Source organism: Schistocerca cancellata, chromosome 6 (assembly GCF_023864275.1).
Source record: "Schistocerca cancellata isolate TAMUIC-IGC-003103 chromosome 6, iqSchCanc2.1, whole genome shotgun sequence".
In the NCBI taxonomy this organism is placed as follows: Eukaryota; Metazoa; Arthropoda; class Insecta; order Orthoptera; family Acrididae; genus Schistocerca; species Schistocerca cancellata.
Window position 1 is genome coordinate 175,738,235 of NC_064631.1, and position 25,634 is coordinate 175,763,868.

The 25,634-nt window shown below is 40.4% G+C and overlaps 1 protein-coding gene across 3 annotated transcripts in view; it reads left to right on the top strand.

The window, feature by feature from the left end:
- LOC126190724 (cAMP-dependent protein kinase type II regulatory subunit) overlaps positions 1 to 25,634 on the top strand; it is a 60,016-nt gene that overhangs the window by 18,512 nt on the left and 15,870 nt on the right. For all 3 annotated transcript variants that reach the window (XM_049931213.1, XM_049931211.1, XM_049931212.1), the window contains 3 exons: positions 32 to 293; positions 15,849 to 16,007; positions 16,087 to 16,189. In XM_049931213.1, the coding sequence (XP_049787170.1) occupies positions 32 to 293; positions 15,849 to 16,007; positions 16,087 to 16,189 (524 nt within the window). The remainder of the gene's footprint in view (positions 1 to 31; positions 294 to 15,848; positions 16,008 to 16,086; positions 16,190 to 25,634) is intronic.

Below are 25,634 nucleotides of genomic sequence, written 5' to 3' on the forward strand. Positions count from 1 at the left end.
TATTGTAAGATAATGTTTTTCATTTATTCAGTGGGATCTACAATGCCTATGTAGCAACAGAGCCAGGAGCAGAACCTAAACATATCCATACGTATGAAAACAATGGTAGCTTTGGTGAGCTGGCTCTTCTGTACAATATGCCCCGTGCTGCCACAATTCAGGCAGTTACAGATGGATCTCTATGGGCAATGGACAGACAAACATTCAGACGCATATTGCTGAAGAGTGCATTTAAGAAGAGAAAGATGTACGAGACCCTTATAGAAAGTGTACCTATGTTGAAAGCCCTCCAGGTTTGTAATTTTTGGTGTCACGGTTTAGGCATATTGTTAAGAGTATTCTTTTAGTGCACTAGCATATCTGCATGTTACTGTTAAACTGAGATTGTATGAAATGTGTTGATTGGTATTCACCTTGTAGCTGCACTCCATAATCAGTGATACACATTTACATGAATGTAAAATCAGATTTATTGTACGATATTGAGTAGGCTAAATATGTAGAGTGGAGTGTAACTAGCCTTTGGATGTATCTGTGCTTCATGGTGTGGTCCCAAATGATTTCGAGAAATGCATAGTACACACATTTAAATTTGCATTGTACTAGTGAAGATAAATGCAGTCCTGTTTGGCCATCTGCAGCAAAGTAAAGCTGAGATATAAGGTGACATAGATTTTCAATCTTTGCTGCTTATAATTTTCATGTTCTTCCCCATTTGCTGTGCCCTCTCTTGGATGGGTGGCTTTTGGTTCTTCTGATGAACTAAAATTAATGAACATGAGACAAAAAATAGCAAGCGGGAAGACCATTGATAGTGACATTGAATGGATAACCAACAGTATTACAACCATGCAAGTGTTCGTGCCAACTACAGATGCATCTGTAGTTGGCACGAACACTTGCATGGTTGTAATACTGTTGGTTATCCATTCAATGTCACCATCAATGCTCTTTCCATTTGCTATTTTTTTTGTCTCATGTTCATTAATTTCATAATTAATATTATTAATATTTCCCTCCCAAGAACCATGGACCTTGCTGTTGGTGGGGAGGCTTGCGTGCCTCAGCGATACAGATAGCTGTACCGTAGGTGCAACCACAACGTAGGGGTATCTTGAGAGGCCAGACAAACGTGTGGTTCCTGAAGAGGGGCAGCAGCCTTATCAGTAACTGCAGGGGCAACAGTCTGGATGATTGGCTGATCGGGCCTTGTAACACTAACCAAAACAGCCTTGCTGTGCTGGTACTGCAAACGGCTGAAAGCAAGGGGAAACTACAGCCGTAATTTTTCCCGAGGGCATGCAGATATGCAGCTTTACTGTATGGTTAAATGATGATGGTGTCCTCTTGGGTAAAATATTTCGGAGGTAAAATAGTCCCCCATTCGGATCTCTGGGCAGGGACTACTCAGGAGGACGTCGTTATCAGGAGAAAGAAAACTAGCGTTCTAAGGATCGGAGCGTGGAATGTCAGATCCCTTAATCGAGCAGGTAGGTTAGAAAATTTAAAAAGGGAAATGGATAGGTTAAAGTTAGATATAGTAGGAATTAGTGAAGTTCAGTGGCAGGAAGAACAAGGCTTTTGGTCAGGCGAATACAGAGTTATAAATACAAAATCAAATAGGGGTAATGCAGGAGTTGGTTTAGTAATGAAAAAAAAAAATATAGGAGTGCAGTAAGCTACTACAAACAGCATAGTGAACATATTATTGTGGTCAAGATAGACACGAAACCCACACCTACTACAGTAGTACAAGTTTATATGCCAACTAGCTCTGCAGATGACAAAGAAATTGAGGAAATGTATGATGAAATAAAAGAAATTATTCAGATAGTGAAGGGAGACAAACATTCAATAGTCATGGGTGACTGGAATTCGGTAGTAGGAAAAGGAAGAGAAGGAAACGTAGTAGGTGAATATGGATTGGGACTAAGAAATGAAAGAGGGAGCCGATAGAATTTTGCACAGAGCACAACTTAACCATAGCTAACACTGGGTTCAAGAATCATGAAAGAAGGTTGTATACATGGAAGAAGCCTGGAGATACTGACAGGTTCCAGATAGATTATATAATGGTAAGACAGAGATTTAGGAACCAGGTTTTAAATTGTAAGACATTTCCAGGGGCAGATGTGGACTCTGACCACAATCTATTGGTTATGAACTGTAGATTAAAACAGAAGAAACTGCATAAAGGTGGGAATTTAAGGAGATGGGACCTGGATGAACTGACTAAACCAGAGGTTGTACAGTGTTTCAGGGAGAGCATAAGGTAACAATTGACAGGACTGGGGAAAAGAAATACAGTAGAAGAAGAATGGATAGCTTTGAGAGATGAAGTAGTGAAGGCAGCAGAGGATCTAGTAGGTAAAAAGACGGGGGCCAGTACAAATCCTTGGGTAACAGAAGAAATATTGAATTTAATTGATGAAAGGAGAAAATATAAAAATGCAGTAAATGAAACAGGCAAAAAGGAATACAAACATCTCAAAAATGAGATCGACAGGAAGTGCAAAATGGCTATGCAGGGATGGCTAGAGGACAAGTGTAAGGATGTAGAGTCTTATCTCAATAAGGGTAAGATAGATAACGCCTACAGGTAAATTAGAGACCTTTGGAGAAAAGAGAACCACTTGTATGAATATCAAGAGCTCAGATGGAAACCCAGTTCTAAGCAAAGAAGGGAAAGCAGAAAGGTGGAAGGAGTATATAGAGGGTTTATACAAGGGCAATTTACTTGAGAACAATATTATGGAAATGGAAGAGGATGTAGGTGAAGATGAAATGGGAGATAGGATACTGCGTGAAGAGTTTGACAGAGCACTGAAAGACCTGAGTCGAAACAAGGTCCCGGGAGTAGACAACATTCCATTAAAACTACTGACGGCCTTGGGAGAGCCAGTCCTGACAAAACTACCATCTGGTGAGCAAGATGTATGAGACAGGCAAAATACCCTCAGACTTCAAGAAGAATATAATAATTCCAATCCCAAAGAAAGCAGGTGCTGACAGATGTGAAAATTACCAAACTATCAGTTTAATAAGTCACGGATGCAAAATACTAACACGAATTCTTTACAGATGAATGGAAAAACGGGTAGAAGCCGACCTCTGGGAAGATCAGTTTGGATTCCGTAGAAATATTGGAACACGTGAGGCAATACTGTCCCTACGACTTATCTTAGAAGCTAGATTAAGGAAAGGCGAACCTACGTTTCTAGCATTCGTAGACTTGGAGAAAGCTTTTGACAATGTTGACTGGAATACTCTCTTTCAAATTCTGAAGGTGGCAGGGGTAAAATACAGGGAGCGAAAAGCTATTTACAATTTGTACAGAAACCAGATGGCAGTTATAAGTCAAGGGACATGAAAGAGAAGCAGTGGTTGGGAAGGGAGTAAGACAGGGTTGTAGCCTATCCCCGATGTTATTCAGTCTGTATATTGAGCAAGCAGTGAAGGAAACAAAAGAAAAATTCGGAGTAGGTATTAAAATCCATGGAGAAGAAATAAAAACTTTGAGGTTCGCCGATGACATTGTAATTCTGTCAGAGACAGCAAAGGACTTGGAAGAGCAGTAGAACGGAATGGACAGTGTCTTGAAAAGAGGATATAAGATGAACATCAACAATAGCAAAACGAGGTTAATGGAATGTACTCGAATTAAGTCAGTTGATGCTGAGGGAATTTGATTAGGAAATGAGACACTTAAAGTAGTAAAGGAGTTTTGCTATTTGGGAAGCAAAATAACTGATGATGGTCGAAGTAGAGAGGATATAAAATGTAGATTGGCAATGGCAAGGAAAGCGTTTCTGAAGAAGAGAAATTTGATAACATCGAGTATAGATTTAAGTGTCAGGAAGTTGTTTCTGAAAGTATTTGTATGGAAGTGAAACGTGGACGATAACTAGTTTGGACAAGAAGAGAATAGAAGCTTTCGAAATGTGTTGCTACAGAAGAATGCTGAAGATTAGATGGGTAGATCATATAACTAATGAGGAGGTATTGAATAGGATTGGGGAGAAGAGAAGTTTGTGGCACAACGAGACTAGAAGAAGGGATCGGTTGTAGGACATGTTCTCAGGCATCAAGGGATCACCAATTTAGTATTGGAGGGCAGCGTGGAGGGTAAAAATCGTAGAGGGAGACCAAGAGATGAATACACTAAACAGATTCAGAAGGATGTAGGTTGCAGTAGGTACTGGGAGATGAAGAATCTTGCACAGGATAGAGTAGCATGGAGAGCTGCATCAAACCAGTCTCAGGACTGAAGACCACAACAACATGATAATACTCATTAACTCATTAAAGAAGTCAAAGGGGACAAGAATTTAATCATAATTACTGACTAGAATCCATTCATCCGTGAAGGTAGGGAATAGAAAATAATGGGATAAATCTCGGAAAATGAAATCAAAGGAAAGAAAAATTAATAGAATTTTGCACAGGACACAAGTTACTCATTGGAGATACATGTTTAAGAACCTTTTGACAAGAAAATGTATGTGAAACATTGAGGATCAAAGAAGATATCAAATTGAATATATTTCGCTGAAACAGGACTCAGATATCTTTAGGATTCCAACAGTTATCTGACAGTCATAGTGACAATGGCCTAATACTGATAAACATGTGTTCAAATTCAAAAAGTTTTAAGAGAAAGCAGCGGAAACATTGGAATCCAAACAAGTTGAAGGAGGTAAAGTCTCAAACTACCATGAAAGAACATGTGATAAAAGATATAATGACCCTTCAGGGAGTTACTGGTGTGAAAAACAGATGGTGTAATAAATGTACCAGAAAAAGACTGGAATTGAAAAATCCACAAAAAAAGGCAGCTGTAGTTGAGATTCAGAAATTAGTAAAGAAATCTACATCTATATTCTGAAAAACATTGTGAAGTACATGGTAAAGGGTATGTCCCATTGCACTAATTGTTATGGTTTCTTCCCATTCCATTCTCATGCAGAGAACGGGAAGAATGATTGTTTAAATGCTTCTGTCCATGTTGTAATTAATTTAATCTCACCCTCAGGACTCCTGTATGAGCAATATATAGAGTGCAATGTATTCCAAGAGTCATTAGTCAGAGCTGGTTCTCAAAACATTGGAAGTAGACTTTCCCAGAATAGTTTTTGTCTACCTTAAAGAATCTGCTGGTTCAGTTTCTTCGGCATCTCTGTGACACTCTCCCACAGGTCTACATCTACATCTACATTTATACTCCGCAAGCCACCCAACGGTGTGTGGCGCAGGGCACTTTACGTGCCACTGTCATTACCTCCCTTTTCTGTTCCAGTCGCGTATGGTTCGCGGGAAGAACGACTGTCTGAAAGCCTCCGTGCGCACTCGAATCTCTCTAATTTTACATTTGTGATCTCCTCGGGAGGTATAATTGGGGGGAAGCAATTTATTCGATACCTAATTCAGAAATGCACCCTCTCGAAACCTGGCGAGCAAGCTACACCACGATGCAGAGCACCTCTCTTGCAGCATCTGCCACTTGAGTTTGCTAAACATCTCCGTAACACTATCACGGTTACCAAATAACCCTGTGACGAAACGCGCTGCTCTTCTTTGGATCTTCTCTATCTCCTCCTCCTTTGTTGATGGACTACATTTTCTAAGGACTCTCCCAGTGAATCTCAACCTGGTACCCGCCGTACCAACAATTAATTTTATATGATCATTCCACTTCAAATCGTTCTGCACGCATACTCCCAGATATTTTACAGAAGTAACTGCTACCAGTGTTAGTTCCACTATCATATAATCATACAATAAAGGATCCTTCTTTCTATGTATTCGCAATACATTACTTTTGTCTATGTTAAGGGTCAGTTGCCACTCCCTGCATCAAGTGCCTATCTGCTGCAGATCTTCCTGCATTTCGCTACAATTTTCTAATGCTGAAACTTCTCTGTATACTACAGCATCATCCGCGAAAAGCCGCATGGAACTTCTGACACTATCTACTAGGTCATTTATATTTATTGTGAAAAGCAATGGTCCCATAACACTCCCCTGTGGCATGCCAGAGGTTACTTTAACGTCTGTAGACGTCTCTCCATTGATAACAACATGCTGTGTTCTGTTTCCTAAAAACTCTTCAATCCAGCCACACAGCTGGTCTGATATTCCGTAGACTCTTTACTTTGTTTATTAGGCGACAGTGCAGAACTGTATCGAACGCCTTCCGGAAGTCGAGGAAAATAGCATCTACCTGGGAACCTGTATCTAATATTTTCTGGGTCTCATGAACAAATAAAGCGAGTTGGGTGTCACACGATCGCTGTTTCCGGAATCCATGTTGATTGCTACAGAGTAGATTCTGGGTTTCCAAAAACGACATGATACACGAGCAAAAAACATGTTCTAAAATTCTACAACAGATCGACGTCAGAGATATAGGTCTGTAGTTTTGCGCATCTGCTCGACGACCCTTCTTGAAGACTGGGACTACCTGTGCTCTTTTCCAATCATTTGGAACCTTCCGTTCCTCTAGAGACTTGCGGTACACGGCTGTTAGAAGGGGGACAAGTTCTTTCGTGTACTCTGTGTAGAATTGAATTGGTATCCCGTCAGGCCCAGTGGACTTTCCTCTGTTGAGTGATTCCAGTTGCTTTTCTATTCCTTGGACACTTATTTTGATGTCAGCCATTTTTTCGTTTGTGCGAGGATTTAGAGAAGGAACTGCAGTGCGGTCTTCCTCTGTGAAACAGCTTTGGGAAAAGGTGTTTAGTATTTCAGCTTTACGCGTGTCATCCTCTGTTTCAATGCCATCATCATCCCGGAGTGTCTGGATATGCTGTTTCGAGCCACTTACTGATTTAACGTAAGACCAGAACTTCCTAGGATTTTCTGTCAAATCGGTACATAGAATATTACTTTCGAATTCACTGAACGCTTCACGCATAGCCCTCCTTATGCTAACTTTGACATCGTTTAGCTTATGTTTGTCTGAGAGGCTTTGGCTGCGTTTAAACTTGCAGTGAAGCTCTCTTTGCTTTCGCAGTAGTTTCCTAATTTTGTTGTTGAACCATGGTGGGTTTTTCCCGTCCCTCACAGTTTTGCTCGGCACATACCTGTCTAAAATGCGTTTTACGATTGCCTTGAACTTTTTCCATAAACACTCAACATTGTCAGTGTCGGAACAGAAATATTCGTTTCAATCTGTTAGGTAGTCTGAAATCTGCCTTCTATTACTCTTGCTGAACAGATAAACCTTCCTCCCTTTTTTTATATTCCTATTAACTTCCATATTCAGGGATGCTGCAACGCCCTTATGATCACTGATTCCCTGTTCTGCGCTTACCGAGTCGAAAAGTTCGGGTCTGTTTGTTATCAGTAGGTCCAAGATGTTATCTCCACGAGTCGATTCTCTGTTTAATTGCTCGAGGTAATTTTCAGATAGTGCACTCAGTATAATGCCACTCGATGCTCTGTCCCTACCACCCATCCTAAACATCTGAGTGTCCCAGTCTATATCTGGTAAATTGAAATCTCCACCTAACACTATAACATGCTGAGAAAATTTATGTGAAATGTATTCCAAATTTCCTCTCAGTTGTTCTGCCACTAATGCTGCTGAGTCGGGAGGTCGGTAAAAGGAGCCAACTATTAACCTAGCTCGGTTGTTGAGTGTAACCTCCACCCATAATAATTCACAGGAACTATCCACTTCTACTTCACTACAGGATAAACTATTACTAACAGCGACAAACACACCACCACCGGTTGCATGTAATCTATCCTTTCTAAACACCATCTGTGCCTTTGTAAAAATTTCGGCAGAATTTATCTCTGGCTTCAGCCAGCTTTCTGTACCTATAACGATTTCAACTTTGGTGCTTTCTATCAGCGCTTGAAGTTCCGGTACTTTACCAATGCAGCTTCGCCAGTTTACAATTAAAATACCGATTGCTGCTTGGTCCCCTCATGTCCTGACTTTGCCCCACACCCTTTGAGGCTGTTGCCCTTTCTGTACTTGCCCGAGGCCATCTAACCTAAAAAACAGCCCAGTCCATGCCACACAACCGCTGCTACCCGTGTAGCCACTTGCTGCGTGTAGTGGACTCTTGAACTATCCAGCGGAACCCGAAACCCCACCACCCTATGGCACAAGTCGAGGAATCTGCGGCCCACGCGGTCGCTGAACTGTCTCAGCCTCTGATTCAGACCCTCCACTTGGCTCTGTACCAAAGGTCCGCAGTCAGTCCTGTCGACAATGTTGCAGATGGTGAGCTCTGCTTTCATCCCGCTAGCGAGATTGGCAGTCTTCACCAAATCAGATAGCCGCCGGAAGCCAGAGAGGATTTCCTCCGATCCATAGCGACACACATCATTGGTGCCGACATGAGCGACCACCTGCAGATGGGTGCACCCTGTACCCTTCATGGCATCTGGAAGGACCCTTTCCGCATCTGGAATGACTCCCCCCGGTATGCACACGGAGTGCACATTGGTTTTCTTCCCCTCTCTTGCTGCCATATCCCTAAGGGGCTCCATTACGCGCCTGACGTTGGAGCTCCCAACTACCAGTAAGCCCACCCTCTGCGACCGCCCGGATCTTACAGACTGAGGGGCAACCTCTGGAACAGGACAAGCAGCCATGTCCGGCTGAAGATCAGTATCAGCCTGAGACAGGTCAAACAAGCAACTGACCATTCATGCTGCCTCCATCTGTACACATTCAATATGCCACGTTAGTCTTCTTTTGTATGTGCCCCACACACTTTAGCAAAATTTTAAAATGGGTCGCATGAGTGATCTGTAAGCAATTTCCGTAGTAAGCTGGTTGAATTTCCCAATATTGTTAAAAGAAGAAAAAGTCTGAATGTGCCCCACCTGCTGTACCTACAACGGAGCATATGTGATCATTCCATTTCGTATCCCTATCCTCGACTCAGGTATTTGTATGAGTTGACTGATTCCAGCTATAACTCATTGATATTATAGTCATAGGAAGCTTTGTTTTTCCATTCTGTGAAGTGTGCAATATGACATTTATGTAAATTTAAAGCAAGTTGCCGGTCTTTGCAGTGCTTTGAAATCTTACCAAGATGTGCCTGAATATTTGAGTAACCAAGGTGCAAAAGCGACTAACTGCATGATAAGCGAAACTGAGGTAATCATGAAAACCTTGTTCCATCCAAACTATTAAAGTTAAAGACATCATTTCTTTTCTGAAAATCATAAAAAATAATTAATTACTCACTATTAATGGCTGAAATTTGCAGTTATGTTTTATATGCTAAAATCTTAAGTGAAATATTGACTCCGCAGTTTTTGCTCTTGATTTATGCAGTTAGTGGATTTTGCAAACCTATCAATCCAATTTTAAAAAATTTGGTTGTGAAATTCGCTATTTGGTCACACAGGAATGACAGAAATGTGAAATTTAACTACTGTGACTATAAACAGAGTATGTTTTATTTCAAAGAGAAGTCTGAAAAATTGTACAAAATTGGCATATAAAAATATGAAGGTGACATTATTTTATGAGGAGAAGCTGACTTACATAACTTCAAAAAGGAAACAAATATGAATGTTCTACATAAGGGTTTAAAAAAATAGATATTTATACCATCGTGTTTTTGAGATCACACAATATTGTAGCAAATAAAATAAGCTCCAAATTGCATCTTAGTAAAATATTGACAAATTTTAGAATATAATAAAATTTACCAAAAGTTGCATATTAGTTAAAACAATTACAAAAGATTCTAGATAGTGGAATTAGCTGAAAATTGCTTTTAAGTGACATCAACCTCAACTTTGCCCATCAACTCAAAATCGCTTCTGGCTTGCTCTGACGGTTGGCAGCGGTAGGAGCGACTCTGAGTGCCTTCTTGCTCATGTAACACATTGCTGTAGAATTTGAGTTCGTCGTTGGTCACACAGTCTTCATCAAAGTGGATCTCCAAAGGCTTTTTGACGTCTCCAAGATTGACTTCTGAAAGTTATACACCAGCTGTCATTGGTGTTTGGCCTCTTCCTTTGCTGAAATTTTTTCCCTTCTTCAGGATGCTCTTCCCCCCCCCCCCCCCCCCCCCCCCCCCCTCTGGCTTCAGAGATGTAGAAGGGCTCTCCACGAACTAGACAAATCTTCCTGTTTTTGCTTTTTGTTAATAAGATTCTATTTGGTTTTTTGAATCTGGAAAAGCCAGTTACCAATAACTTTCACTAATCCTTTCATGTGTGTCATAACAATTAGTGTCAACACAGTTTTCATTGCATAACATTGCTTTAATAATACTTTTCCTGTTTTGTGACCATTTCTTTTTTTCCACTGATCAGGACACCTCTTACTTTCCTGGGAGGGACCGTCGTCCTCTGTCTCACTTTGGTCATTTGCAGCTAAAGTGATGGGTTTGACTTCTTGCAAAATTTCTACTATTTCAATTACTCTTACTTCGTTTGTACTATCCTCTGCATTTTAATCACCCACAAAATCACTTATTTCCTTCAAAACACACATGAATATATCAGCAGACATTCCACTTGAACTGTGATTACCAGCATATATTTGGACAACACATCGGCAGGGAGAGCTTCATTGTTCTGTACATGTTTGCTGCAGTGCAGCCAGCCTAACTGTGAATGATAAAAATATCTCTTTTAATCATAACAAAGTGAAAGGTAGCTTTGAATGTCTAGATTGTTAACTCTGATGTCAGTTGGCCTGCTGCTTAGAATCTGAACATGGCATGGCGACTGCCATGCCTGTTGAACTTGGCAAGTTTCTAAAACATTGGATGTTAGCGGGCTTTGCACCTGAAAACATGCAGTTAATGGCTTTTGCAAATGAATACAATTTTCTGCAGCCAGTTTCAATGGTTTATAGTGTGTTTTGCACCCTCATGTAGGTGTTGAATAAGTCTATATGGTAGAGTGCTCAATGCGAAATCGGCTTTTGCATCTGGCTATTCATTTATGCAACTTCTTTCTGGTGGTACTTTGTTGTAGATAACTTTGTCATCTGCAAAAAGTCTGAGGTTACTATTAATATTGTCCACAAGGTCTTTAATATGCAGCATGAACAACAAGGGTTCCAAAACATTTCCCTGGGCCACATCCAAAGTGACTTCTACATCTGATGATGACTCTCCTCCAACGAAGATAACCTGCTGTGTCCTCCCTACCAAAACATGCTCAATCCAGTCACCAATTTCACTTGATACAACATATGATCGTGTTTTTGACAAGTGTAAATGACGTACTGAGTCAAATATTTTTTGGAAATCAAAAAATACTGCATCTATGTGACTGCCTTATTCAGTGCTTTCATTCTGTCATGTGACAAAAGTGAGAGTTGGGTTTCATAAGAGTGATGTTTTCAGAATCCATGCTGGTTGCCATGGAGGAGGTCATTCTGTCCGAAGTATCTCATTATGTTTGAATCAGATTATTTTCTAAGACTCTACAAGAATATTGGATAATAGTATTGTGGGTCACTTCTACTACTCTTTTTGTAAATAGGTGTGACCTTTGCTTTCTTTCAACTTTTGGGCATCTTTTTTTTCTGAGGGATCTACAATAGATTATAATTACAAGGTGGGCTAACTCAGCTGCAAATTCAAAACAGAATCTAATAGGGATACCATCGGACTGCAGAGCTTTGATCAGTTATTATAATTTCAACTATTCCGCCACACCACAGAAAGTAACACTTACTTCACACGTCTTTTCAGTGATTAGAGGATTAAATTGGGATAAAAATGTTGAACTTATACAGCAACAGTATTGCTCACTCGGAACTGAGATTGTCAAGAAATGTACAAAAGCCAAAGAAGAATAAATGAAGGAAAGTTGTCTGAGACATAAAAGACTGGAACAAGCTAATGTAGCTGCTGCACATAGACTAATAAACAGACAATTTAAGAAACACAGGAGGTGGTGTGTAGTGATTAGAGATGAAAAAGATAATTGGGTAATAGAAATAGAAAAAGAGCAAAAAGATGGAAGTAATCATGGAGGAACATTACAGTTGGCCATAGAAAGTAAGGCAATTTAAAACGAAGAGTACATGATGATGATGAAAATTTAATACTTATTTCTGAATTTAGTATCAGCAGTAAGTGTGACAACACTGCTACTAGACATTGTCGGCACAGGTACTACACAGGCCAACAGTGATTCAGTTACGACTGGGGAAAATAATAGTGAGTGGAATGAACTTGCCGTGCTAATTGAACTATGGGAAGCAGAGTGTCTGAACCAACATAGATACATGCACGGTAATACACTCAGCACACGGCTGGTGAAGGCAGCTAATTACTGAGCACATGGAAACTTGGCACAAGCACAAGGCTAGGTTCCAGGCAGTTGAACTGCAGTGGAACTCTGGCCTGTCACTCGCAAGGAATCACCTCTGTCAACGGGTCTGCCCATATGATGCGACCTAGGTCTTCAGCAGTTGAACTTCGCAGGAGCACTGTCTTGGAGCTCTCAAGTAAACATTTCCATCAGCAGGTCAGCCCATATGACTTGACATATGAACCCTCTGTGGCAGCTTTCTGAACTACTCCACCATTTTACCCATGTCAGCCCGTCAGGACGTCTACTGGCAGGGGTACTAAACTGAGTATCAAAAAGCTATATGCAAACTCAGAAGAGGTGAATATCTGGTATTATTTATGTACCAAAAATACAAGCATAAGGCCAAAGTCAGAACAAGAACCATGCAAGCTCCTGAATAAAATTTATGTAACTCGAGAAGTTTCACCACATTTTGAAAATATTGGTATATTTCCAGAGAAAGCAAGAGCATATATACGTGAAAATAACCACACAATTAGTGTAATATCTAATGCTTTAAAAATACTGTGAAGAGCTGACTGAATGTGTGGTATTTTGAGATTGACTGACTCCATCCAGTCCAGGTAATGTTAACTGTAACAATCAGGAAATAACAGTGTAAGATCCAAAGAAATGCCTCCACATACCAGAAACTCAAATCCACCGAGATACAAATAGAAGCTGCATGTGAGATGATTTGGGCAAGACTCAGTATCAAAGGTGCACATAAACTTGTAATTGGGTCCTTCTATTGACAGTCAGATTCCCCATCCCCCGGATATATATTCGAAAACTTTCAGGCTTGCTTCAAAAGAGTGGTTTCCCGCGTGGGCAGAATGTCTTATTGCCCACCGCAGTCAGTCATAGCCAGAACGCAGACAGGTTGCAGAACAGCACTCATTGAGAGCGAGTCAACTGCTATGCAGTAAATGTGATTAAATGACCAGCTGTTACTTTCATTTGCGAACTCTTTGAGGAAACTCAAGAAATTGGCTACATTACGTTAATGGTAAACTGAAAGAGTATGGTGACATTCGCCATCTTTGCTAGGAGTTATGGCTCTGTGAAGACAGTTACACAGCTGTTTTCTTGTCTTGTGAACAATTCAAAACATTGCTCATGCTCACTGAACCTAAAATCGTGCATCATTTTAGACATCCAAGAATTTTATTAAATTATCCTCCAGAACAATATTTCTTTATTATTCTGTGCAGCTCCAGTAACTGCTTAGGAATTATTATGAAATACACGGCCTGACAAAAATGTGAAATATCAAGAAGACATGGTCAGAAGTCAGGGTAACACACACCAAACCAAATAAGTTTTGTTATCGTACAACATTTCAGCGGGTTTGCTTGCCGCGGTCACAGTCAGCCAGCAGACCGCTGTGGGTGTGAGCAGTTGAGGGTGGCTTTTTTGCCCAGGTTAGTGCAGCACATATAATGCCCTCTCTGTGTTTGACTGAGCCGTCAGAGAAAACCACAGTTCGCTTTTACATAATTTCCTCTGTAACACTGTAATTGTCAGGGCGAACTTTTAATCATCCATCAATCCATTAGAATTATTACAATTCTGTAAATAATGGCTGTTACAAGACATCCTGTAAAACATTACAAAATGCCTTCTCTGAAAACTACCTAGACTAGATTTTTCGGAATCTCACTTGTGAGGGAAATATATTGAATGTAATGGCAGCAGATAGACCTGACCTCTGAGACGGTATCCACATTGATCCTAGTATTAATGACTACGAGGCAGATGTTGCAACAATGATTACAACTAAAACAAGTAGAAAGATTTATCTCAGTGAGGAACTTGAAACATTTAGCTCAGGGAAGGGGTGTGTAGTACGGAAAAATAGTAGACTATGCACTTATAGAAATGTACGTAGTGAAACTGTTCATGATTGGAGGGTCCCCCTATGCTGTACACCAGTCACATAAAGTAACTTCTGAAGAAACTGACTGCTGCATAACATGTTTAAAGCAAAGCATTGGGCTGTACGTAAAGACATGCTGAGCGAAACGTGTTCACCTGCCAAGAGGGGAATGCGTAAAACCTTCAGTGACTATCATAACAGAACATTATTCAAAAATCTGGTCATATGTAAAGGTATTTAGTGATATTAAAGTTAGTGCCCAGACACTCGTAAACAAGACAGGAAATGAAATTGAGAGTACCAAAGCAAAACCCGAAATGCTCAACTGTGTTTTCAAAAGAAAATCTAGGAGCATTGCCCCATCATATTACTGGGAGTACTACAAAGTTGATTGAAATAGATATTAGTTTCAACGACATTGAGAAACAGCTGAAATGATCAAAATTGAACATAGGTGCAGGGCCCAATGAATACCTAACAGGTTCTCTACCAAATTTGCTGCTGAGTTAGTCCCTCTTTTAATCAAAATCTGCCATAGATCACTCAAACAAAAAACTGTGCCCATTAGTTAGGTTTATGTAGTTCTAAGTCTAGGGGACTGATGACCTCAGATGTTTAGTCCCATAGTGCTTAGAGCCATCAACAGGATAATTGTCTGTGCCTGAAAGCCAGAACCACACTGCAGTGGTTTGAGCTGCATGATTGTGAACTCACATAGATGTCTTGACCACCAGATTCACCTGATGTGAATCCAACGGAACTCACTTGGATCATTATCGGGCACAATCACAGCAAGCACAAGTCAGCGGCCATTTATTTACTGAAATTACGTGACTTGTTCATAGACATCTGGTGCCACATACCTTCACAAATATACCAACAATCTGTAGAATCAATGATTTGCAAAAATGGTGCCATATAGTGTTATGAAGACGGCCCAATGAGCTGTTAAGCAGTTAGTTATAACATTTTGGCTCATCAGTGTATTTTGCACGTGCTCGAACCAATTGGCGCAAGGCCATGGCTGTACAGTCACATATGTTACAGCCCAGCTGCCGGACTGCCCATGCATCACTTGTTTGCCTACCCCTGCCTACTGCTGTCCACTACAAGCACTCAGCTGACTTTAGCAAGTGCTCAAACTGGAACAGCCTAGTCTAGCCGATCCCATTCTGCAGTCTGAACACCCAGAATATCAGCGTGAACTGTCCAGGTGTCTGATGTGTTCCATATTGAAAGAGCGCAGTGTATGAACACAGGCTCAGCTGCATAGGTAACCTCTAAGTAGAACAACCTGGCACTTGTAATGCCCCATTGAACTGCGTTCCAAACTCAGCAATAACGTTTTTAATAGAAATCTTAACCCAAGACATGTTGTTTCACTCAAAGACTGTCACAGTCTTCGCATAACTGTAGGAGCATCCTCTTATTATGATACTGATGTCATTTGTGCTATATGTGTAGCAGTGTGACTGACACACACACACACACACACACACACACACACACACACAAAACTGGCTGAGATGTTTGGCATGTGTGTTACTGCATGACCTCAACTGTCTTTCACCCCTGTAAATGGTTGGTAATGCAGTACAGTGTTCTGCTATTCAATGAAGAATATTATTATTTTTGAAGTATTTAACTATGTGAACAATTATTTCCATTCTAGGCATATGAGCGCATGAACTTGGCAGATGCACTGGTCCCTCGTTCATATACAGATGGAGAACTCATAATAAAGCAAGGTGATCAGGCAGATGGTATGTACTTTGTGGAGGATGGTTCTGTGAAAATTACCATTGTTGGAGACAGTGGGCATGAAGTTGAGGTATGTTATATGAAGACTTTCATGTATTTGCAGTTATGTAAATAAACATGAATGTTTAAAAATAAATAATAAATTACAGATTAATCGGATTAACAAAGGAGGATACTTTGGTGAACTGGCACTTGTTACCCATAAACCAAGAGCAGCATCAGCGTACGCTGTTGGTCAGATTAAGTTAGCATGTAAGTACCTTAAATATATCTATTGAATTCATCTCTGTTTGTACCACTTCTTTACTTGTACCACATTGTTATTATTGGTGTAAACAGGTTAAAGTTTTAGCTGTTAATTTAATATACTGTATTTACCTGAGTATAAGACATCCTTATGTTTTCAAGAGACATCTTGAGAATTTTTTTAAAAAAATTTATTCTGGCTAATCAAAATTATTAACTATTTTATTGATACAAATTATCTGCCTAAAAAGTTAATATTCTACCTATTCTAAATTTGTGCCGATTATTGCTTTTCTACATTTTGATGATAAAGGAGAAATAAAATAAATGAAAAGAAATGGTGTACAATTTGCAGTCTGCTATATTTCTACACTTTTCACTTATTGAACCATCGTCTGTAGTATTTTTAATTATCATCATCCTAATAGCATAGCTATGAAATTTGTATCTTCATTATTGCAAATATTTGACTGTTTCTTCCAAATATGTTGCAATTTCTGAGGTTGTGGTTACCATGGAACCTGAGAACACAGCTGTTTTTATCCAAATACATATCGATTGTGCTTCTGTGGTGGTGTGGGGATGTTACAAGGTCTCTTGCTTTCAGACTTACCGTCTGCCTGCTGCTCTCTCATTGGCTGCGTAGAACCTGCTGTCATGTCATTTTAAGCATAACATTGCAGCCGTAAACACCCAAGTACACCACAGGCCCCTATCTAGACTTCTTCTGTCTCCAGCTGAAATGAATGCTGTTGTTGAGTATTTGTCCAATTTTAAAGTCAGTTCAGTTCCAAAACATGTAATTTGCAGCCTGCCCAGTACTCCCCTCACAGTGTTCATCTTGTTCTCAGTCAAACTGGTATCACTGTTCCTTCCATCCTTCCTGTAGTGCTATGCTTGAGTAAGTGCGAAACACAGACTGCAGTATCTTCTTGAGTGCAAGTTATATGTAACAGCAGCAACAATTCATAAATAAAAGATCGCAACCGTGATTCATTACAGTTTTCATACTTTCACGTGTCCTACAGTCTGCTGATGTCTGTTGGTACTATCTCCACTAAAGGTCCTGCCACTGTGATTTATTCTCATGACAACAATTACAGTCGGATAATATAATTTATTCTGTTTGTTAAACAGTTCATTCAGGATTAATTTTCCTTCTTGTTTCACCTTAATGTCGCCATCATGTTGTAAAGCTGATTAAAAGCTGGTCATGTTTCTAGCTGGTGCTCTGATACGTGTGACTGAATTTCTCACTTGCAACCCAGTTAGCAAATCATTACAGTCTCCCATAATAATAATAATAATAATAATAATAATAATAGAAGTTGATTTGGTTTAGAATCTAGTAATATTTTTGAAAGACAACATTTTTGATTTTGAATGTTACTTTTACTTAAAAAGGAACATTAATGTTTGTACATGGTATCCGTACATGTATGAGAACTTTTACTGAAAACCTGTTCAAATACAACAAAAGTGGAGAAGTATATTGTTATAGTGGCTAGTCATAGTTTTTCACATATCCCTTGCACTAGCGCTGTGCGAGCCAAATTTCACATGATGGTTCAAGCAACAACGATACTGTATCGAGCTCTTTGGCGTATCGGGAAATCTTGAATCTGTTCGAACGCGAGTATTGTTTGCTCAGCCCTGCCCTTTTGAACCTGCACGTGCCCTCTATAGCCAAAGCTTCATCTGTAAATGTAAGTCAACCCCTACATGCTCTTTTAAACAATGTAAAAATGTTAACCTCAACATTAATAGTTTATTCTGTGAATATAAGATGTGCCTGTATTTTTTGGGTGACGAATTTGGGGAAAAACCTCATCTTATAATCAAGTAAATATCATACATCCACTGATTTAAAAGTTACATAGGTAACTATTTAATATAAGTAAGATATTGAAGAGTCAGGATAGAACTGAATAATGAAACTGATAAATCTTGGCTGGAAGCAGTTCTTATTTCGCAGTGAAGAGTGTGACTAAATTACAATAAACTCATTACATTTAGTTATATGAATGCGTCTCGATTGGCAATGAATCCACCACCTTCAGTACGGATACAAAGTTATGTTCGACCTTTGGGAATCTCAAAGTAGTGGACATGGAGGACATAGGAGACTCGAGACAGGTGACACTGAGTGGGAATGTTGTTCAGCCAGGAGGCGTGATTAGATAGTCTATGCAGTTGCGATAAACACTATGTCTGGGTGGTGCAGTGGCTGACACAACTGTCTAGCAAGCAGGAGGTCCTGGGTTCGAATCCCTGTCTGGCACACCCATTTGCACTCATCGTTGCTGATTCCGTACAAAGTCCCGATTCAGTGGATATCTTATAGTTCCTTTCCTTTCTCTCCCCCTCCGTCTTCAATATACATAACACTACATTCAGTTTCTCTCTTAACACACATGCACAAACAATACCAGAGAAGGAGAGTTGCTACTCACCATATAGCGGAGATGCTGAGTCGCGATAGGCCCATGCAAACGCAACTTGCACACGTCTGCTGTCTGAGAGCTGAAACTGCACCATTGTTTGACACTTGGACAAACCCTATTTATGGATTGACCAAAAAATATGAGCAGAGGTCTTTATAATGTAAATTAAAATGCTATTAAACACTCTTGTTCAATCCAGTGGATGAGTTATGTTGGTGTCAGATGCAACAATAATATATCTGAAGAATGTGTAAGTTTTGTCATCTTGTGGTACTAACACAGCCAACACATGAACTGGCAGTGTATAAAAGGACTGGCGTAGTGGCACATTTGGGGCCATCCAGAGAGAGAGAGAGAGAGAGAGAGAGAGAGAGAGAGAGAGAGAGAGAGAATTAAAAAAGCGGACAGCATAAACCTCAACATAGCAAGTTACATAGTATAGTGGTTTAGACACTTCATTTTCATTTATTTATTTAATTGGTTTTTGATTTCCACAAATTGGTTAAGGTGAATGCCAGAATGGTTACTGTGAAGAGGATAAGGCTAATTTCCAATTTCATCCTTGTCCTATCTGAGATTGTGCTCCATATCAAATGACTTAGTCATCTTCATAAGAACAGAAATGTATTTCCGTAATGTGCAGTCTGTGGGGATTTTTATGAAAATTTCACAGGTTAAATTTGATTTTACCTCTTAAAGAATAAAGGTGCGTAAGACTGAATGTGCAACTTGCTCTAAATGTTCAGAAATGTAAAATTTTGTACTTCACAGAATGAAAAACATAGTATCCTATGGCTATAATATCAGTGAGTCATTGTTGGAATCAGCCAACTTGTATAAATACCTGGGTGTAACACTTTGTAGGAACATGAAATGGAATGATCACATAGGTTCAATCGTGGGTAAAGCAGGTGGTAGACTTCAGTTTATTGATAGAATACTGGGGAAGTGCAATCAGTCTACAAAAGAGATTGCTTACAAATCACTCGTGTGACCCACCTGAGAATATTGCTGAAGTTTGTGGGACCCATACTGGACAGGACTAATAGGTGATATTGAACATATGCAGAGGAGGTCAGCATGAATGGTCACAGGTTTGTTTAATCCATGGGGGAGGGTCACAGAGATACCGAAGTAACTGAACTTGGCAGACTCTTGAAGACAGATGTAAACTATTCCGAGAACGTCTGTTACCAAAATTTCAAGAACCACCTCTAAATGATTACTGTAGGGATATACTACACCCCCTAAGTATCCCTCATAAAGAGCTCATGAGGATAAGATTAAAATAAATATTGCATGCACAGAGGCATTCAATCATTCTTCTCACACTCCATATGTGAATGAAGCAGGAAGACACCTTAATAACTGGTACAATGGGAACTACCCCTCTGCCATGCACCTCATGGTGGTTTGCAGAGTATAGATGTAGTTTTTGAGGATTAGGTTACTGTTGAATGAATTGTACCTCCTTTCAGTGCTCTCATTACTGTTGTCATTTGTATCGGGCACCTAAATAAGACATGACTGTAATCTGTTCTTGAGGTTTCGGTCCGAGTAATGTTTCCTGTCATAGCAAATTCATTATCAATAGTGTCTAAACATATGCCATATGTGGAGTTTATTCAGAACTCTCATGTAAATATTTATCGATCTTAGGATTCTTACATTGAAGATAGCAATACAGTTCTGCTTCTATGGAATTGTTATTGGCAGACATGAGATTTATTGTCAACAATATTCACTTGTTTATAAAGATTGCTTGCAACCATTCAGTGAATGTAGTACACAGAAATAATCTATAGTGATTAGTGATTGAGCATTGTGCTGCAGCATATATCTTCTACAAGCTTCTGCAAACAACTTCCTTTCATCTCCAAGAGGAAGACATTTTTCTTTGCAAATTCTCGTTTCCTGCAAGAATATTGCCACAAGCTGTGATGCACACATTCTGGTGTAGTGGTAAGTGCCACATACTGGTGTCCTGTGTATCGGTATCGCCATTTCGGACCTGACCACCAACAATTATTTGTTATTTGATATTTATCAATTCTGGAAGGATCTTGAAATACCTTTGTAATGTTTATATATTGTGTAATATTAGATTTATGTATAAATACCAGTGTTCTGGAATATTCGAAGTTTGTATAAATAGGAGTTCAGTTCTCTTCTGGCTGTACGTTAGTGTCGGTAATAAACATGCTTTCATGAAACTTCCTGCCCGATTAAAACTGTGTGCCGGACCGAGACTCGAACTCGGGACCTTTGCCTTTCGCGGGCAAGTGCTCTAGTTTTAATCTAGCAGGAAGTTTCATATCAGCGCACACTCCGCTGCAGAGTGAAAATCTCATTCTGGAAACATGCTTTCAGTTTTCATTGACGAAGCTACCTTCGAATTTGGATTTAATTTGGTTTCAATGTGACGTCGTTTGGTGGAGATGCCGGATACTTCAGTCCACTTCCATCTCCATCCCTATGGCTCCAAATAGGCAAAATAGAAGCCATGGAAAACATGGACAGGAATAGGAATATCTGTGTATTAAGAAGATAGATGAATTCCAAATCAGTAGTAAGTCAACTGAACATCAAGCATCCTTTATAGTTTCCTACAGTAGTAAGTCAACTGAACATCAAGCATCCTTTATAGTTTCCTAGAGACAATGGTCAGGACCCAATGAAATGGCTGAAAGGATTCTACCCAGCCACCAAATACAACAGGTGGGATGGCATGATGTGTTTGACAAATGTCTGCTTTTAGTTGGTCAGCACAGCCCAGCAGTGGTTTGAGAACAACGAAGATAAGCTCAGTAGCTGGGACAAATTCCAGGCCATTTGGTGACAACCAGCAGCAAATCCACTTAGCAAAAGAATTGAAGAACAGGACCTACTGTTATGGCAAAATGACAGTCATAGATACGAAATGGTTTCTCTCTTTCAGCATTGTGAATGACAGTGGCAGAAGCTGACAAAATCTCACATTTGACGAAAGGAGTCACAGACAACATGTACCAAGCTCTTCTAGTTTTTGCTGAAGGATCTTACAGCATTGTAAGAATTCATCAGTTAGTGCCAGCGCATCATGGAAAAGAGTCAGCCAAAAGAGGAATGATCGTGTCTCATGTGTAGACCTTATGGCTGTTGTGGAAGACCACTGTGAGCTTGCCTCTTTCTTATGCTAGATGGTAAGAGAAGGGATACAGCAGTGTATGGCAGCCAGAGTTGTCAAACCGAATACACAAGAGAAGCCATGAACGCTGACCCCCACATGTCAGAGGTAATAGAGAATGTTGAGAAAGAGGTATATCAATCTTTGGTACCAATCTTCACCTCCAGTCAAACATGACATGAAGAATGGACTTGGCCAACTGAGACCTACACTGCCATTGTCAAATGACAACCCAGCCTCTGACCAAGACAGGTACAACCAACTCCGCCAAGTTTAATGAACAGAAGAATAGACATTTGGAGGACAGAAGACAACACCACGCTGGTCTGTTATCATAGTGGATGTGCTGGACACATGGTATGCTACTACAGAGAAAGATGACGAGGTTTTGCACAGCTGTTACTCCACAAGACGTCAACCATCACAATACTCCTATTCACGTCACTGGCAGATTATTATAGTCGACCTGTGAGCTGAAGCTAATTGTCATACTCTGGATAAGGTTACTTCACGAATATGTTGTAGCTGCTCCCAGTTGATGGGCAGAGATACCAGCTGCTTGCCTATTTGCCTTATTCAGGAAAACTAAGCGAAGCGACCATCTGTGGAGGTGAAGCCACCACAGATGGCGCTTACATGGACTACAGTTACCAGTATGACAGGCAATATCCAAGTTATCATCAACAGGTAACCAGTCCGAGCACTAGCAGACATGGGGACTTCTTTTTCTGTAATGTTGAATGCTTGTCATCACCAGCTAAGGAAGACTAAGTTCCATGATACGAAAGTGATTGTGCTGAAGGTGGCAAATGGGAAATATGACCAGCTGACAGATACATGTATTGTGGAAATAGCTGTCACCAGCAGAACACAGCCCTTTGAATTTGTCATTTTAAGAGAACATGATTATGGTATCATTCTCGGACTTGACTTCTTGCAGGTATCGCAAGCAGTCACAGACTGTGCGACATCACAGTTTAATAAGCCTTATAAGTGGTTAAGATCTTCAGATCTCTTAACTGCTACAAGCAGCCTCAACTCGTGCCTAAAAATATTTGCAGAGGGGCAGCCAAACTGGACCAGGAAGGGCAACTTAGTGTCACCAATGAAGAATTGTGCCCCACTATTACTACTGACAGTGTAGGGGAGGAATCTACTACTGAACTGCCAATAGGATCTTGCCTGACTGAGAAACAACATTAGTGAGTGATAGCCATTCTGCGTCAGTTTGTGGTTGCTCTCAAATCCAGAGTGAAGAAAACTCAGCAAGCAGGCCATGGTAAAATATTGTATCAACACTGAGGCTCATCCACCAGTTAGCTAGCACTCATATGGTGTGTCTCCAACTGAGCAACAGATAATCTGGGAGCAAGTGGAGATGATGTTGCAAGATGACATTGTTGAACCTTCACAGAGTCTTTGGTCCTCTCCTGTGACCTTTGTGAAGAAGGAGAATGGTACCAGGCGTGTCTGTGTTGACTACTGGTGGCTGAGCAAAATCATGAAGAAAAATGTCGGTCTATCGCCATGCATTTATGTCATCCTACACTGCTTGAAAGGAGCAAAGTATCTCTCAACCATGGGCTTTGAGATGATTACTGGCAAATCGAGGGTTGGCGAGGCTGACCATGAAGAGACTGCTGTTGTAACTTCTGACAGCCTTTTTTGGACTGTGTAACTTTCAAGCCACCTTTGAATGTATGATGGACAACTTGCTTTGATACCTTAAATGAATGATGTGCCTTTGTTATCAGGATGATATAATCACTTTTTTTAAACATCTAAGCTGTCTGACAACCATATTGAAATGTGTTCAGACTGCCAGTCTCTGCCTGAAACCAAACAAGTGCCTGCGTGTTGCCTGAGAAATAAAAATCTTTGGGCATCTAGTTGATGGTGGTAGAGTCTGTGATGATCCAGAGAAAATAAGAGCAGTTGTCGATTTTCCAATTCCTCAGTACATTCAGGATGTGAGAAGTTTTCTCAGAATATGCTCATACTACCATTGGTTTATAAAGGAACTTCTGTACCACGGCATGGCCCTTGCAAGAACTGCTGAGAGGAGATGCCAAATATTTCTGGAATGGTCTAAAAGGTAGATTTTTTCCCTCCTCCTTGAAGGAGTGGTATCATCATCTCCAGTTCTAGCACTGAATGACTGGAGTGCTGAGACGGAACTTTGCCCCGACACTAGTGTCTATAGGATTGGTGCAGTTCTAAGAAGTGATTCTTATTTTTCCAGGATACTCTTCAAACCTAAGATGCACTATTGAACAACTGAGAAAGAGTGCCCTGCAGTTTCGGCTATCAACAAGTTCAGGCCATATTTATTGGCAAACCATTCACCATTGTGACAGACTACCACTCTCTATGATGACTGATTAGCCTAAAGGATCCATCAGACGAGTACTGGGGCTTCAGGAATATATCACAGTGATATACAATAGTGTACACAAACGCGAGGATGCTGATTGCCTTTCAAGGAATCTTTTAGCGCAACACAACAGCATGGACGAACTTTGTCACCTCTCACTTAAGTGATTGGTGCTGAACAGAGGGAGGATGCAGCACTGCTGGTAAAAATAGAAGCCTCGAAGGAGGAGGAACTGTCCAAAGGAGAATTCAGACTAGTGGAGCATTGTATAAGACGAACTAAATGCTTGCTTGTCATTCCAGCTCATGTACAGCCAGTTATTCTGAAATATTTCAACACTCCTAAATCTGATCTTTTGGGATTTTTGAAAACTCTAGGTAGAAACAAATGCAGATATCACCGACAGGAAAAAAAATCACAACACCAAAAAATAATTGATGTAAAATAATGAAATTTCAGGAATACATTTGTCTAGGTAACGTATTTAAGTGATAAATATTGCAAAATCACAGACTAATGCACACACAAGGTAAGCCATTGCAAATGTGAAATGCTGGTACATTAATAACCAGAGTAACAGCCAAAATGTTAAATGCAAGCATGCATTGTTTTACTGGTGTCGGGCACTGGTTGGTGGAATGGAGTTCATGCTTGTTGCACTTGGTCGTCCAATACAGGGACGGTTAATGCTTATTGTGGATGACGCTGGAGTTGTTGTCCGATGATGTCCCATATGCACTCGATTGAAGGCACCTCTGGTGATTGAGGAGGCCAAAGCAACATGTCAGCACTCCATAGAGCATGTTGGGTGACAACAGCGGTATGTAGGTGAGCATTATCGTGTTGGAGAACATCCCCTGGAATGTTGTTTGTGAGTGGCAGCACAACAGGTCAAATCACCAGACTAACATACAAATTTCCAGTCAGGGTGTGTGGGTTAATCGCAATAGTACTTCTGCAGTTGTATGAAATTGCACCCGAGACTGTAACTCCAGGTGTAGCTCCAGTTTGTGTAGCACACAGATTGGGTGCAGATCCTTAACTGACCTCCCCCTTACCAATATATGGCCGTCACTGGCACCTAGGCATAATCTGCTGCCATCAGAAAACACATCAGACTTCCACCCTGTCCAATGAGCTCTTTAGTGAGTTGCAATGTTTTGGAGCATTACAATGCACTAGAGCCACGTGCTGTACACGATGGTCATCCCTGCAGTAGTTTCATGTGACCGTCTGGAGCCCAGTCATCTTGCGACTGTACACTCTTGTGCCTACCGCTGCCAGCAATCGTGTACAGTGGCTACACTCATCCCAAGTCGTTCTGCAATAGTGCAGAAGACACATCCAGCTTTTTGTAGCCCTGTAACAAGATCTCATTCAAACTTGGCAAGGTGTTGATATGGTGTCTTTGTCATCTTAAAGGAGTTTTTGACGAACACCAACTCATCACTTCCAATTTCAAAGGTA